General features: G+C 30.0%; 1 protein-coding gene across 1 annotated transcript; it reads right to left on the reverse strand.

The window, feature by feature from the left end:
* Positions 1-1,306: 1,306 nt before the first annotated feature.
* Positions 1,307-17,531, reverse strand: LOC139425712 (cytochrome P450 18a1). The gene is made up of 8 exons (XM_087150132.1): positions 16,877-17,531; positions 15,345-15,472; positions 14,762-14,868; positions 12,146-12,447; positions 10,987-11,093; positions 4,140-4,395; positions 3,220-3,410; positions 1,307-1,610 (listed from the first exon to the last, which is right to left on the reverse strand). The coding sequence occupies exons 1-8, from the start codon at positions 17,068-17,070 to the stop codon at positions 1,432-1,434; spliced, it is 1,464 nt and encodes a 487-aa protein (XP_087006258.1). The 5' UTR covers positions 17,071-17,531; the 3' UTR covers positions 1,307-1,431.

Raw genomic sequence — 17,531 nt, forward strand, 5'->3', positions numbered from 1 at the left:
TTATGATCTTCCAAATAAATACTAATATTAGTTCGTTCATCAAAAATTATCATGAAAATATTAGTGGCATAATAATTGTTTTCGAGAATTATGATTAATTAATTTATGGTATTATTGATTTATATTGTAAGTACAAATTGAAATAAAAAACTTCTTTTGAGCTAAAAAGTTAAGTTAACTAATAAAAGGTTCTTATTCATGTAGGAAAACCATAAAAAATAACTTATTATTATTGATACCAATGACGCTTAGTTAAATTTAGTAATAGGTTATGTTTTAATAGGTACTAAGAATAATAATATCGGTACCAAGATATCTACTATAGGTACAGAGGAAATAAGTTTTTACGGCCTACCTAAAGGGATAGGTATGGGAAAAAATTGTTGTTTACGGTATTTTTTTAACTATCAAGAGTTTACATCAACAATAGCATTATACCAAATGGAAGAGAATGAATTTCTAAAACTATTTTTTGCTTTGTCTAATAGCATAAATCCTCCAGGAAGGTAACAAATAATTAAAAATAGAAAGTTTCAGCCTAATTAATTGTGTCGGTATATGTCTTTCAGTTTCGTGCCTTACTTCGTAGGGTGAATTAATACCAATTTGATGATTGTTTATTTTTATTTGCCCTGTACTAAGAACAGGTATTCATTAGAAATGAGTTCAGACTCGCTTTTATGTATGTCCGAGCTTGTCCGAGTTCAAAGAATTTTAATCCGAGCCCACCCGAGCCTGAGATACATAAGGTTCTTTAGAGTCCGAGTCCTCCCGAGATGTATGTCGGATAAAAACCAAATTTGGAGAACTAGCTATTAGGCCTTTTATTCCTAAACAAGAAAATTAGACATTAAAACCTTTTTATCACAATTGATTAATAAATTTTACATTTTTTATTCTTAATAACTGTGTCAAATGATTGTTTAAAAGCAGTAAAAAAGTTTATGAAAACTTTGTAATCAGTTTGAATCAGCCCAAACCTGACATTTTTTTTCAGTAAACGGGAGTCAGCATATGTTGTTCTCCATTTCTCGCTCGGACTAATTCCATCATTTCTCTAGAATGCATCGGGTAATAAATAATAAAAGAGAGAGAGAAAAAGTTTAACGGTTTCCTCAACAAAAAAAAAGTTCTAACTCTTTTACTAATGTGTAAAATTAAGCCACGTTTTCTGGTAATCAAATTTAAGAAGGATTAATTAATTGTTTTTATCCGATATGATATTTTTCTACTATACTAAAATTGCATGAATTTGAATTTAGAATACATGTAACTCAATGAAAATGCAAAAAAGAAAGCATCGAACTTAGTGAAATGGAAAATATTTTTATTAAGGAAGATGAAATAAGATGAAGTAAAATAACATATGAAAAAATTAAAACTCTGTTTCACACAAAAGCAAACTTCAAGTGCTCAAGTATAACTGTACAGTCAATTCCGCTTGGTTAAACACAATTCATGTGGCTTTGGACAAAGACCAATCCCTAAAACTCCATCAAAATCTGGCTTTGTTCCAGGCGATAAAGAGATCTTAAATTTCTGTAGAATTGAAACAAAATACAAGAAAACTTCAATTTTTGCAAAAGATTCTCCTGGGCATTGCCGTTTCCCTAAAAATAAATAAATAATATGAATCTATTAATATACATAATAAATAATACACGCATATTACTTAATTTACATTAATAATTCATGTTTCTCAGTAAATAAAAGATATATTTTCTTTGCATAATTCATCATATAGTATCATATCTTTTATAAATTCTATATTTTAACTCATAAAATGAATTTAATTCGTTAAAAATTATATATAGAAAAGCGGTATTCATGTTTTTTTATAATAAATCATCGTGTTTTTTTTCTGGTAAAGAATATTTTTGAAATTATTCAACCGATTTAACTTAAGTTCGTAATTTGGAACTTAAAATTATATTAATATGTGGTAATTTTTATTTATTTACTCTTATATCTTACTATTAAGAAATCTTTCAATCATTAATAATTAAATAATTACTAAATATTATTTTTAAATGAAATTATCTTAACGCAAATGAATTTTATCATCCTATACAATTCATTATGAGTTTCTACAACTAGATTTAGAGAATTATAACTTTTATCAGGCTTATTATGTGTGAATTAAAAATAAAACTTCATTCTTTTAAATTTTTTAAAATTTTTTGCTGATTTTAAAACTGTCTTGAAATCGAAATACGATTCAGTGTAAGGTGATATGAAATTGAAACAACAAGGAAAGTTTTTCTCACGTTGTTTTTCTTCTTCTTTTTATGCTATCCTTCAAAATTCTTTTAGTTATATGAAATAAAAAATTTTTAGCAAAAAAATATGCAATTTTTATAACTATTGAGACAGTTCATAACATTTAGATAATCTCCACCCAGTGTCTTTTACTGCTTTTTATGAAATAGGCACCTACTCTCATCATGAAAAAAAGTTTCTTTAAAAAGGTTAACGAAAGTAACGTTGTCGACCGGCCTGTGCAGGTACCGGTAGGTACCTGTCCTTGCAGGAAAGGTACAGGTACCTGCCTGTTCGAACCCAGGACCTAGAAAGGTCCTGGGTTCGAATCCCGGACAGGCATGGAAGTTTCCCTTTCTCTCTGTGTGTTCTATGTCCCTCCTCCTTTGTGTGTGAATGTGTGTGTATGTGACCTGCCCTATAAACGGGTTGTGGTTGCGTGAACGGCGTGGTAGAAGTCGAATTCCTGGCCATAGATGGCGCCACTGAAAAACAGAAACAATCGCACCCCCACTGCCTAACAGGCATACGACAAAAAAAAGAAAAAGAAAGAAAAAAGCAACGTTGCTTAAAACAAACGTTTTTTTAAACAAACGTTAAAGATTTTTAGAAAAAAATATGCAATTTTTATAACTATTGAGACAGTTCATAACATTTTAGTTATGTTTAATTAATCTCCATAAAGTGCCTTTTACCGCTTTTTATGAAGTAGGTGCGTTCTCTTATCATGAAGAAAAGCCTCAGTTTTTTTTAAAAATGAAAACAAAATCAATGTTGCTTTAAACAAACGTGAGTTCGAATTCAAGAGTATCGTACTCATCTTCCAGTAGACGGAACACTGTGTCACGTCCTTCCATCTTCTTTCATATTTAATGCAGGAAAAAAGTTAAGGTAAAATGGTAAATAAGAATTTTTTTCCTTATGCTGGATGTCTAATAGATGTTTTAGAGCTCTACTTACCAATTGAAAATGGAATGAAATATTCCGATTTTTTCACTTGCTTCCCGTCATCCGTTAAGAATCTTTCAACACGAAATTCTTCTGCATCTCTTCCCCAATATTCAGGGTTGTGATGAATATCCCACAAGTTGGCGACCACGTAACATTCTTTGGGAATAAAGTAACCATTCAGTTCTGTATCCGCCAAAGTACTGAAAAAGGAATAAATTACAGCCTATTTACCATTAAATAACAGCCTAATACATAAAATATTTCATTGCCTATATGGGAATAATGGTGTAACTTGTAAAAAGGGAGCTTATCGGAATACTGGCTCAAATTGTTCTGATAATCGTGCAGTGTTCTAATAAAGTAATCGTATTTGATTAAAATGATGAAAGAATTGATTATTATGATAACTTTTTTACAAATATACCGCACAGCGACGCGGTGGCTCAGGAGATAGTTTTTAACACCCAATGAAGTGACCGAGACTCGAATCTCATCTGTGGCTGGTTCTTGTGAATTCTGCTCCCCACTCGCATCGAACAATGCATCGACGCATAATGTCCTCAGTGGTAGGCGGTTAATAAGGCTAAAATTTCGTTGCCATTTGGCTAACAGTGGGAAGCTTTAGTGGTTTTCCTCTCCATGTAACACAAATGAGGTTCCATCAAAAAGTCCTCCAAGAAGGCCAGTTTATTCATATACTTGATCTGGAATTTCTCTTGTCTTCTGAGTTGAGTTCCAAATTCGAAGGCTGCAGAATTGAATAGTGATAGTCTTAAACTCAAAATCGATTTGGTTGTTCAACGCTGGTTATAAAATAAAATAAAATATGACCCACAAATGAAATAAAAGCTTCAAAAAGCAGTGGATCATTGTTAGTTTAAAGCGTTATTGGAAATTGGTCAAATGCTAATCTTCGATAAATTACTTACTATCGCAGAACGTTTATGGGAATAATAGTTCGCCATCTCATTAGCTCCATAATAGTCGCTTCAGTGTAGGGCATGTCTGTGTGATCTTTCCAGCAAGGGGTACGGTTTCGGCCAATCACAGTTTCTATTTCTGCCACGACTTTCTCTTGAACATGTGGAAAAGACGCCATGGTCAGTGTAAGCCAATCCAATGTAAGACGTACTGTTTCACTCCCAGCTCCGAAAAAAGCTCCAACCATGTCTTGAAGTACAGGTTCTAGCATAAAGAAAATATTTATAGTACATGACTGAATAGTAAAAAAGTTTCACTGGAATAAGGCTAAAAACTGATACTTACAAGGTAAGTAAATACTGCTTTATTGTCATTTCTCGTATTAAAAAATATTTGTCGTCTCAGTGTTTCGTGTTTTATTTTCATTGGACAGAAAAATCACATGATATGATCCTCATTATACAAAGAATATCAAAATATCTTCTAGAGTTGTTTATTTATTCTTTATTTAAAGTTATTTACCGATAATATCAATTTATCATTCTTTCTTAATATTATTCTCTGTTATTGTTACGATTTTGGCATAATTATACAAAATTCGATATTTAAAGCTAAAAATGATGTTTCTTAAGTTAAAAGTAATCGCAGGGTATTAAATTATCAAGTAACACAATACTGTTATTTACTTACCATTTTACAGTTATTTTTACTTACCATTTTTTAGTTATTGTTATTTTTATAATAATTTGTTATATCATCTTTTACAGGAAATTTAAAATGAAACTATATTCAGTCAGCATTTGAAATAAAATAATTGATACAAAAAATGCTATTAAAAGCTCTAAACACTAAGAACTAACTTTATCTTACCCTAGAATTGAATAATCTCTTTGGCGAAAAATATTTTTAACCAAATAGAGTAACCAAACATTAAAGCAGAATTTCAACAATAAGTCTGGAGATGAAATTGAAATCGTAAATGGGCATCGACTAGAAAATCATATTTGAAAAACTAATTTTATATATATATATATATATATATATATATATATTCAAAATGAAGAATAAAAACAAAGAAAAATTATAGACATATGGAAAAAAGGGGGTGGGAAATAATAAGTAAAAAAATAAACAACATTTTATTAAAAAAAAAAAAAAAAAAAAAAAAAAAAAAAAAAAAAGAAGAAGAAGAAGAAGAAATGTTAATTAAAAAACCGGAAACAAAACCGGAAAAAAAAAGATATAATCTTTTCTTCAGCCCACACGATTATATCCGCAAAACAGAGTGCTTTCTGATGTTGTATCAATAAAGCCAGAGCAAAATATATTAATACAATAGTGTGAGGAGCACTCAAAAAAATTTTTTTATAAGATAACTACATAAAAAAAGATCATAAAAAGTAAAAATAACATGTAAAAACAGATAATAAAATAAAATAAAAAGAAAAAACATTAAAAAGGGGGGACTATAAAGCGAGTAGCAAAATCATAACAACTTACACGGACGGATATTTTTCAAGACTGATTTAAAAATGTTTTCGCAGAAAGATTGCCAGATTACAAAAGATGAAAACAAAAGCTCAAATTGAGTGTAACAAGAGGGTTTTAAAGTGTCGTTCTTACTGCACTGCTGAAGTGATTTGTTATTCTGAGTTTTGATTTGTTAGTTACCAAGGATGGGCCCGAAATGGATGTGCGCAAGGTAATATTATACTGGATAATTTTAAAAATTGATCATAAATAGTTTTAGAAGATAGATGTTTATTTAAGAAAAAATATAAAATAGAAAAGAGAAACATAAATTGCCTGCTTTGCAAATAATTTTAGCCGCGGATTTGCACGATATGGATTAGCACATAGAAAAATTATTTAAATTATCAAAGAAAAAATTTGTTTGCTAAAAATTTCTTTATTAATTTATACAATTTTCCATGTGCAAATCCATTTCGGGTAAATCCGTGGTTAAAATTATCTGCTAAAATTTTTTCTTTGTTAATTTTTCCATGTGCAAATCCATTTCGGCAAATCCGAGTTAAAATTATCTATTAAAATTTTTTCTTTGATAATTTAAATAATTTTTCTATGTGCTAATCCATATCGCGCAAATCCGCGGCTAAAATTATTTGCAAAGCAGGCAATTTATGTTTCTCTTTTCTATTTTATATTTTTTCTTAAATAAACATCTATCTTCTAAAACTATTTATGATCAATTTTTAAAATTATCCAGTATAATATTACCTTGCGCACATCCATTTCGGACCCATCCTTGGTAACTAACAAATCAAAACTCAGAATAACAAATCACTTCAGCAGTGCAGTAAGAACGACACTTTAAAACCCTCTTGTTACACTCAATTTGCGCTTTTGTTTTCATCTTTTGTAATCTGGCAATCTTTCTGCGAAAACATTTTTAAATCATTCTTGAAAAATATCCGTCCGTGTAAGTTGTTATGAATTTGCTACTCGCTTTATAGTCCCCCCTTTTTAATGTTTTTTCTTTTTATTTTATTTTATTATCTGTTTTTACATGTTATTTTTACTTTTTATGATCTTTTTTTATGTAGTTATTTTATAAAAAAAATTTTTTGAGTGCTCCTCACACTATTGTATTAATATATTTTGCTCTGGCTTTATTGATACAACATCAGAAAGCACTCTGTTTTGCGGATATAATCGTGTGGGCTGAAGAAAAGATTATATCTTTTTTTCCGGTTTTTTTTCCGGTTTTTTAATTAACATTTCTTCTTTTTTTTTCTTTTTTTTTTAATAAAATGTTGTTTATTTTTTTACTTATTATTTCCCACCCCCTTTTTTTCATATGTCTATAATTTTTCTTTGTTTTTATTCTTCATTTTGAACTTATGTAATGAGTGCTGTTTACTTGCAGCTTAAGCGCAATAAATGAAACTTATTGTTTTTCTTAACTTTCTTAGTGTTTTGTTGTATTTATTTATTTATTATATATATATATATATATATATATATATATATATATATATATATATATATATATATATATATATATATATATATATATATATATATATATATATATATATATATATATATATATATATAATAAATAAATAAATACAAGAAAACACTAAGAAAGTTAAGAAAAACAATAAGTATCATTATTGTTTTTCTTAACTTTCAAGTAACAATAAGTATCAATTATCCAAAAAACAAATCGATAAACTCTTCAAAATCTGATAAAAAACAATGGATACCCAACTAATGTAATAAAATTTTATATAAAATCATTGAATTAATTGTATATTTTGGTGGATATATTTTCTAAACATTTTTTTTGTTAATTTTTATGATTTTCCCATGTGCAAATCCATTTCAGGCCAAAATTCATAGCCAAAATTATTTACTAAATAATTTCTTTGTTAATTTATATAATTTTTCCATGTGCAGATCCATTTCGGGCAAATCCGTGGTTAGAATTATTTCCCAAAAAATTCCTTTACTAAATAATTTCCTTTGTTAATCTATACAGTTTTTCCATGTGCAAATCCATTTCGGGCAAATCCGTGGATAAAATTGTTTGCTAAAAATTTCTTTATTAATTTATACAATTTTCCATGTGCAAATCCATTTCGGGCAAATCCGTGGCTAAAATTATGTACTAAAATTTTTTTCTTTGTTAATCTTTCCATGTGCAAATCCATTTCGGGCAAATCCGTGGTTAGAATTATTTTCTAAAAATTCCTTTGCTAAATAATTTCCCTTGTTAATCTATACAGTTTTTCCATGTGCAAATCCATTTCGGGCAAATCCGTGGATAAAATTGTTTGCTAAAAATTTCTTTATTAATTTATACAATTTTCCATGTGCAAATCCATTTCGGGCAAATCCGTGGTTAAAATTATCTGCTAAAATTTTTTCTTTGTTAATTTTTCCATGTGCAAATCCATTTCGGGCAAATCCGTGTTAAAATTATCTATTAAAATTCTTTCTTTGATAATTTAAATAATTTTTCTATGTGCTAATCCATATCGTGCAAATCCGCGGCTAAAATTATTTGCAAAGCAGGCAATTTATGTTTCTCTTTTCTATTTTATATTTTTCATAAATAAACATCTATCTTCTAAAACTATTTATGATCAATTTTTAAAATTATCCAGTATAATATTACCTTGCGCACATCCATTTCGGGCCCATCCTTGGTAACTAACAAATCAAAACTCAGAATAACAAATCACTTCAGCAGTGCAGTAAGAACGACACTTTAAAACCCTCTTGTTACACTCAATTTGCGCTTTTGCTTTCATCTTTTGTTTTCATATTTTGTAATCTGGAAATCTTTCTGCGAAAACATTTTTAAATCATTCTTGAAAAATATCTGTCCATGTAAGTTGTTATGATTTTGCTACTCGCTTTATAGTCCCCCCTTTTTAATGTTTTTTCTTTTTATTTTATTTTATTATCTGTTTTTACATGTTATTTTTACTTTTTATGATCTATTTTTATGTAGTTATTTTATAAAAAAATTTTTGAGTGCTCCTCACACTATTGTATTAATATATTTTGCTTTGGCTTTATTGATACAATATCAGAAAGCACTCTGTTTTGCGGATATAATCGTGTGGGCTGAAGAAAAGATTATATCTTTTTTTCCGGCTTTTTTCCGGTTTTTTAATTAAAATTTCATTTTTTTTTTTTTTAAATAATATGTTGTTTGTTATTTTTTTACTTATTATTTCCCACCCCCTATTTTTCTTTGTTTTATTCTTCATTTTGAACTTATATATATATATATATATATATATATATATATATATATATATATATATATATATATATATATATATACGCAGTCCAGTCACATTAATGTGACCACCACCTACTTTCGACGTCAAAGTGAAATAACTAATCGCAGAGTGTAGGCGGCAGCACATTACAGTGTAGTGTACATATTGAATGTCCTAGGGCAGCGAAAATCATTTCAGTCGTTGGCACAATGCAGAAATGTAGCGATTTATCCGACGTCCAAAAGGGCATGATTATTGGCTTTCGGGCCAAGGGTGGAAGCATTTCGGAAACGACTGATTTTGTGAACTGTTCGCGCACCGCCGTGGTAAAAGTATACCGTGCGTGGCAAAATAGCACTATACAAAACAAGCGGAGTGGCACATGTGGTGCACCCCGGGCCAAAGATGGCAGAGGCGAATGAAGGCTACGGAGATGCGTTCAGACGAATAGACGTGCAACTGTTGAGCAACTGACCGTCCAGATGAACCAAGTGGCTACCAAGAGTGTATCCTCAATAACTGTTCAGAGAACGTTGCTGCGCATGGGCCTCCGCAGCAGACGCCTGGTTAATGCACCTATGCTGACTGCTGTTCATCGGTGACGAAGGCTGGAATTTGCACGCCAGTACCGCAACTAGATGTCCACAGAGTGGCAACAGGTGGCTTTTTCCGATGAATCACATTTTATGCTCCATGGGACAGATAGACGTTGGCGTATGCGGCGTGAAACGTCTGAAAGCAACACCCTGCAACAATTGCCGGAAAGCTGAAGGCTGGAAGAGGGAGCGTTATGGTTTGGGGAATGTTTTCCTGGCATTCACTGGGTGCACTCATCATTGTGGAAGGCAGGATGGATCAGTACAAGTACGTATCTGTCCATGCGGACCATGTCCACCCCTACATGCAAATGATTTTTCCTCAGAATGATGGCATCTACCACCAGGACAATGCGAGGTGTCATACAGCTCGCAGTGCATGTGCGTGGTTCGAAGAGCACCAGGATGAATTTACCGTACTCCCCTGGCCGGCAAACTCACCGGATTTAAACCCAATCAAGAATCTGTGGGACCACCTCTATCGGGTTGTTCCTGCCATGGATCCTCGAGCGCGTAATCTAGCGCAGCTGGCCACGGCACTGGAGTCGGCATGGCTCAACATCCCAGTGAACACTTTCAGAAACCTAATTGACTTTCTTCCTGCACGTCTCGTAGCGGTCCGCTCTGTCAAAGGTGGTTATTCTGGCTTTTGACAGGTGGTCACATTAATGTGACTGGACTGTGTATATATATATATATATATATATTGTTGAGTGAATCCAGCAGCAGGCAGATTTCTCCAACATTAACTATATTTAATTTAATAAATAAAAATATTAAAATTCAGTTGTTTTAACTTTTCCCGCATCGATTTCAAATTTCCATGCAACTTTGAAATTGGCAGATTATAAAGCAGAATAGTGACCTAATCCTAGTTTTAAAAATGAGAAAACTATTCTAGCTTATCATTGACTTTTTAATGTAGTGTAAGTTTATTTTATAGTCTTCGACATTTTTCCAGGCAGTAACATTTGCAATGCATTATTCTAATTATTTCGCTTATAAGGTTTATGTGAAGTTAATAATCCACTGATATATTACTTAAGAAATTCATCCTGCATAGTAATAATGGAACAGGAAGAAATGAATATAAAAAGGAAAGAAAGAAATATTTACAGTAAATATTTACAGTATTTGAAAAAAGAAAGAACAAAAATATTTACAGTAAATATGACAGAGGATACATAATCGCGTTACTCATTTTCTTCTTAAAGAATGTTTTCCGAAGTTTAACATCATGGCACAAAAAGTTATTAAAAATATATAATCATTAAAAATGATTTTTAGGATAAAAAATTTTTTATAATAATTGTTCACAATTTGATTTAAGGTTCATCTTCATATTATTTTAACTTCGTCACTCGAGGACTTATAGCATAAAGTTTAGGTGGAGCTTCTTTAGCCTAAATATCAATTAGCCTTTATTTTCAAAGCAACCATTAGAGAGAAAATGGGGCTATTGCTTTTTTTTTCTACGTAATAAAGAAAATCTCACTTACTGCAAAAAGCTTTGTCATTTCTTTTTCGTATTTCTAATAAATAGCCATCAATGTAATCTCTTATATTGTTTTCATCCAAAGTTTTCTCGTGTTGATCAATTTGTTTCCTAGAAGGAAAAAAAATGTGTTACTTAAAATTTTTTAGTGGTAAAATAATAAATATTAAATGTATTAAAATAAATCGAATTTTTTTTTTATTTTATAAATCCAAAAAAAACTATTAATATCTCTTTTTTATACACATTAACATAACGAAAACCTTTCAAGTATCGTGTTCGTTGTCTAATTTTCATCTTTACGAATATAACATTTATTAACGTTTCCATTGAGTAAAAATTAAAATCTTTTGTTTCTCATGCTGAATTTTGAGAAAACAAGTCTTAAATTTTGTGATGGCCTATATGGCAACATTCTGTATTTTTTCAGATTTATAACTTTCAATTTATACTTAAAAAAACTATATTTTTAAAAATATTTGTAAGTATTTTTCGTTATATATGAAATTTACGTCATAATCGTATTTAGTTTTCTTAATACAATGAAACCTCATTATGAAACCTAACCTTTTCAACTTTGGTGATAAATGAAAATGAGTTATAAACTGTATATAATTTTATCAATTAACTTTTATAAAAAATGTTGCATTTGCATACGAACATAATTACTATTGTTATTTATATGGGGGATAATATTATTTATATTTTGACTATAACTTCAGAAAACTGGCTCAAACCTTGACCCTAAAAATGTTCAAACATCCTACCATCTTAACCAGAAAATTTTTATTATAATTGAATTTTAATATGTAAAGCATGGAAATAAAAAATTAACTTGTTCGGCCCAGTTTTAGAAAAATTTTTACTAATATTGAAGCAAAGTTAAAAAATTGTTTTCCTTTGCTCTGCAGCAATATTTTTTTAGGTGGTTTAATAGTATTAAATATTTTTATTTTATTATTTGAGAGCAGTCGAAAAAATTTTGAATCGTAAGATATGCAATTTTTACTATGCGTAAACTTTACTCCTAATTGGATGGACAGACTGCTGCCGATTATTTTATTGCTACTTCAGAGCGAAAAAACTGGAAGTGAATATCATATCTTTAAATTTCGCATCTAACTAAGAGTAAATACGAATACATCTAAGTAACATATGCTTACATGATATAATCTCTTGTTTCTTTTTGAGTTTTAGCAATTTTAGCTGCTCCACTGAAGCCGAACAATTTTACAACGCTGGCTAGGAATGGAAAGAATAGTTCCCATGCAACTTGTCCAGCAGCTGCAGCTGATTCACTTAAACCCTTATCCAGCATTCGACGCACTGGATGATCATAATTTAGCCTTTCTCCGAAAACAAGCGTGGCTATGTTATTAGACATGCTAGGAGCTAAATGAGGCTTAAGAACAATTGGCTTTCCTCCAAACTCTTCCAAATGTTCTAACAAATCATGAATTTCTTCCTAATAAGAATAAGGGGGAAATAAGATAATAATATGAAAGGAATTAAAAAAATATGTATGTTATTACCTATATTTAAAAAACAAATTCTATGAAAAAGATTAAATATTAATTTCATATTTAAACTAAACTCAGTTGGACGACAGCCCATAGAGGGCCAAGACCTACTGTGCCCATCTCAGTTTTCTTGACCTTGGGCTCTGGGGTGCAGGAGCAGATGTTCCGGTCAGGTGGTCAGCCGAACGCGGAACCCCAGTGTTTAGTTCCCAAGCATGCTTGGTACTCATTTATCGACCCACTGAGGGGATGAAAGGCTGAGTCAACCTTGCCCGGCCCGAGGATCGAACCAGGGACCTCTGGCACGACAGCGCGAAGCGCTACCGCTCAGCCACCGGGCGTCAATTTCATATTTACTTTGCAATATTATTTTAACCTCTACAAATAATTACATATATTTATCCCTCTGAATTGCGTTTATTTGCATTATGATTGAAGCCTTTAGCAAATATAACTGAGACAATGAGAAAAGATCACATTGTAATAGAAAACATATGTATTTTGAAGTATTTACATTCTATACAAATGTATTTGCAATCTTTACAAATGTATTTGCATTCTATACAAATGTATTTGCATTCTATATATATCCGACTCTTGAGGGGGTTAATTTTACCCTGTAGACAAAAGAGAAAAGCTACAAAGAAAAAAATCCTATTAATATTTTCTAGTATTATTTAACAACATAACTCCTTTTGATTAATCTGTAGCTAAACGAAATAGATATCAATTTTTCAGACAATCTCATGTGACATTATGATAAAAACATTGATTATAAAGATATAAACTCTATATTAATTATGAAAACCTTATAAAAGTTGTCAATGGTACATAAATTCCCATTTAGCTGTAGGGAAAGGCATTTTACAAATAAAAGTTTTTTTAAGAGGTTTTAATACTCTTGAATTTTAAGGAAACCTGATGTTTAATCGTGCATTGCGTACATAAGGCATAAAACTGGAAAAGTTTCTATAGACATTGTTAAATGCTTATTATGACGAAAATGTGAGTTATAACAAGCACATGACACTTTATATCTTACTGTAACTTGCTTATTAGATCTTGAATCTACCTTTTAAATGCTTGTTAAATCGTATAGAAAGATGCCCGATAAAGATCTTACTTTTAAATGCTTCTTAGATCTCACTTTCATATACCATGACACTTAGTACCTGCATTAGTGTACTTAGCACATATTTAAACTGCTCCTAATACCAGTAGTGCCTATTACCCAAATTAATTAAGCATTATTGGCGACAGTAAAAGTATGACGAATTTTCTACTAAATTAATTAGTACCATTTCTTCATTTATTTTGTTATTTTGTAGATAGCTTTTTTATTTAAATTGCTGCCAAATTAATAAAGCATCATTTTGCTAGAAAAATAGTATTACGATTTTCAACTTTCGTTTTAAAAGAATATGTACCTTTTCTCCGTGAATTTTGCTTTTTAACACATAACTTTTTTTTTTCGATTAGTACCTATTACAAAAAATTAATTACACCATTGGTATCAATAATATAGAGACAATTTTGTACGTTTCTCCTAAACAAAATAGTATCATTTCTCCATCAATTTCACTTTTTAGTATGTAGCTTACTTTTTCAATTCAATCAGTACGTATTACTAAAATTATTTGACCATCACTGACGCCAATAATAGAAAGGCGATTTTCATACATTACTTATTTTTTTCACTTCTTTTCGTTGATTTTAGTTTATTTAGTTTTATAGAAACATGTTTTAAAGGCATAACTATAAACAAAACAGACACGTGGTTTGGAATAACTTGTTACACTATCATGCCGCACAATTTGCCTATGCTACCAAGTTCAAATTTATCACTTAGTTAATCTGTTACAACGAATAAAAAGTAATTAAATATTAAAGAACGATCAATAAATTTCTTTTGATCAAATAGAGCTATAAGCTAGCAAACACCCCTAATATTATCTTCAAAATGTTTGTTCGGTAGAATCGGTTGAAAAATGGAATTTCATCTTTGCTTGAGTGTTAACCATCGTTTTAAATTAATGTAAAGATTCTATTTTTTTTTCAAACTACTTATTAGTTTCGAACAAATTTTAGGTTTGGGGTCTAAATTTACCCCCTGCAGCAACTGTCTAAATTTCAGGTACAGACGGTTCTTTGGTTATAAGAAAAACACAAAGGTGCAAAACTTTCATTTTATTATTCTAGATTATATCTTAACTTTTAAATAATTATATCTTGCTTTGAAACAATCGTTAAATATCTTACTTTCAAGTGCTCTTCCATTCGGGTTTTTGCAAATCCGAGATCTCTGAGCATGTGAAGGGAGAATCTTCTTTGCTCTTTCCATGGTAATTCATTGAAAGCACCGGTTTCTAATGAAAGATTAAAAGTGTTTGGTTATAAAAAAATCATTTAAGGGACAATTTGTAACACTCTAATGAACTTATTTTAATAGTAACTCAAAAAAAGAGAGAAAAAAAAGAGAACGATCAGAAGAAAAGTTATGTTTGTATTTTAATCCATCTCAGAGCACTAATTGCTAATTTAGAACTATAGATAGTCGAAAAGAAACCAAAATTTTGACTACAATACTTTCCTCTCATAAATGTGAAAATAAATTCAATACTATTATAATTAAAACTGGATGCGTGGAACGAGACAAAATTTGACAATAAAACTGTAAATTAATTATATCCTTTTCCAATAACACTTTCAATTACAGTACTAACTTTCAATTACAATAAAGGTAGGACTTTTAGAAGAAAAATATAAGTTGCTTTCTAATTACTTTTCATTTGCTGAAAGAAGATGATAACAAATTATTATTGATGATAGTAATTTTAGTTACCTAAAGTTTCTTTGCTGAGGTCAAAAGGATTGGCAGGTGGTCTTCCCATAAATGCATCTTGAAAAAAAGCAGCTTTGGTAGATTGATAGTCACTTAAAACTATAGTGTTTTGAGTACCTAAACGCAATCTGTAAAAACAAATGTTTACTCAAAAATATGAAAAAAGGCCAACAAATGAAGAAGAAGAAAAAACTGATCTAACTTATATTTATTCGATCTCCGAATAGAAACGACGAATAAATTACTAAAAATCATCCAAGCTACTGTCTAATCAATCAGTAATGATGGTTTAGATCAGAATTTCTTAAACCTGTGGGTTCCGACCTTTAGAAGGGATCGCCAAAATTTTAAGCAATTTTAATATTCTTCAATTTATTACATTAGCTTTGCAATTACCAAATAATTTTACACAATGTATTTTAAATTAGATAAAGATAAAAACAAATAAAATAAAAAGTTTCGATGCATTTTTATTATTTTATTATATTTTCAAGTTTGCTACGTATCTAAAATTTTCACATTGTCTTATGTCTTAAAGTTAATCACTTCAAACTAACAGTTACACGCGTTTGCCGAATTTGTGAAATGCTTATTGGACCGCACAAAATTTTTGAAAATATTATAGGGTCCCCACACCAGAAAAATATAATACCCCTGCTTTTCGGTCATAGGTTTCCAAAATGAGAGCTACAGCTCCCCGATAGGCGAAGCCCACTTTTAGAAGAGAGCTAGCAAGACTATGGATATTCGAGGAGTGTTAGGAATTACTAAAAAATTATTAAATTCATTAATTTTTCAGTTTTGAATCGAAGAATAATTTACAATTCCAACATGTCATATAATATATGTTTCAAAAACAACCATGCCATTAAAATTATTTTTATTTATTTCGCATTTTTTTTTAGCTAATTTTATGATTTTAATTAATTTTGGTCAAAAAATGTGGTTATATCCCGAATTGTTAGCGTTCTTTTCAAAACTATTCTGCATATACGCTAGCCATTGATTCGACTAGAAAACCAAATGCCGGGTCTAACTTTGCGGTGTAAGCCGTACTTCAAAAGATCGTGCTTTATAATAATACATTAATTTTATAATTAATTAGTTTTATAATTAATTAGTTTTATAATTAATTGATTTTATAATTTATTAGCTTTATAATTAATTAATTTTATTAGCAATTTAATACCGTTAATTTAGAATAAAAATAAATGGTATTTCTTTTTTAACATTCACCCTTTCCTTTCATTTCATTTCATGGAATAAATTTAAATATTTTTAATTTAATCTTTAATAAAACTAGCCCTAGGAATATTTATTTTTGATCGCGCAGTTAAAGACGGACAAATTGATATTCAGTAAGTTTCAAAACATAAACGTGAATATCATCTTTAAGGGAACTATCAGTGTGCGCGGGATAAGAAAATAATACTAAAAAAAATTAACCTTTTTTGCAGGATACATGACCCTTCGTAACGTCAATAAGAATTTTAATTTTACTGAACTAATAGTTTTAAAAATAGAACACTTGCCTGAAAACGCTGCCATATTTTTTCGCTAATTTCTGCAAGTCCAAATACGGGCTAGAGCTCATGAATGGGATGTAACCAACGAAAGGTAATCCATAAGGACCCGGAGGCAATTTGCGAACATCCCGTCCAGCAATCAAATAAATAATAAAAGCAATTAAGCACGTAAATAGTAAAGCTGTTGTCAACTCCATCATTACTCCACAACTTTGAATACTTATGAAATTTCGAAAATAAGAGAACTTAAATAGGCAGTTTCAGGAAACAGATAACTTGCCAAAATGATATCACAGAAGAAAATAATCAGAACTCCCATTTTAAAATGATAGCTACGAGGAAATTTCTTTAAAAAGGAAATTATTTTACTAGATGCGAAGGTCAGTTACATAAATATGTTTCTAATCGGAGCTTATCAATTCGAAACACTTTATACTTAGTGACAAACATTTCCGTGTTTTATGAAATTCATTTATATAATTAACCAGGCAGAAAAACAATCTTCTTTTATAATCATACAAAAAATATAGCTGATAGTTATTTTTTTCTTCTTTATCCTAACACGATATAAATAAATACCATTTATAAATGCATTTTAAAGTATATAATTTATCTAACACGTTTTTGTCATCTGCATCTTATATAATCTGTGTATCTTATG

The sequence above is a fragment of the Parasteatoda tepidariorum genome, chromosome 8 (genome assembly GCF_982258835.1).
Source record: "Parasteatoda tepidariorum strain Cologne lab strain chromosome 8, Ptep-v5.0, whole genome shotgun sequence".
NCBI classification, from domain to species: Eukaryota; Metazoa; Arthropoda; class Arachnida; order Araneae; family Theridiidae; genus Parasteatoda; species Parasteatoda tepidariorum.

What these genes read in the sequence shown, in the direction of transcription:
- LOC139425712 (XM_087150132.1), bottom strand. Translation starts at nt 17,070, where the DNA reads ATGATGGAGTTGACAACAGCTTTACTATTTACGTGCTTAATTGCTTTT. An exon ending in GAAACAAGAGATTATATCAT is followed by an intron (nt 11,094 to 12,145) that starts GTAAGCATATGT and finishes TTTTCCTTCTAG; the next exon opens with GAAACAAATTGATCAACACG. An exon ending in AAATGACAAAGCTTTTTGCA is followed by an intron (nt 4,396 to 10,986) that starts GTAAGTGAGATT and finishes TCTTTATGCTAG; the next exon opens with AACCTGTACTTCAAGACATG.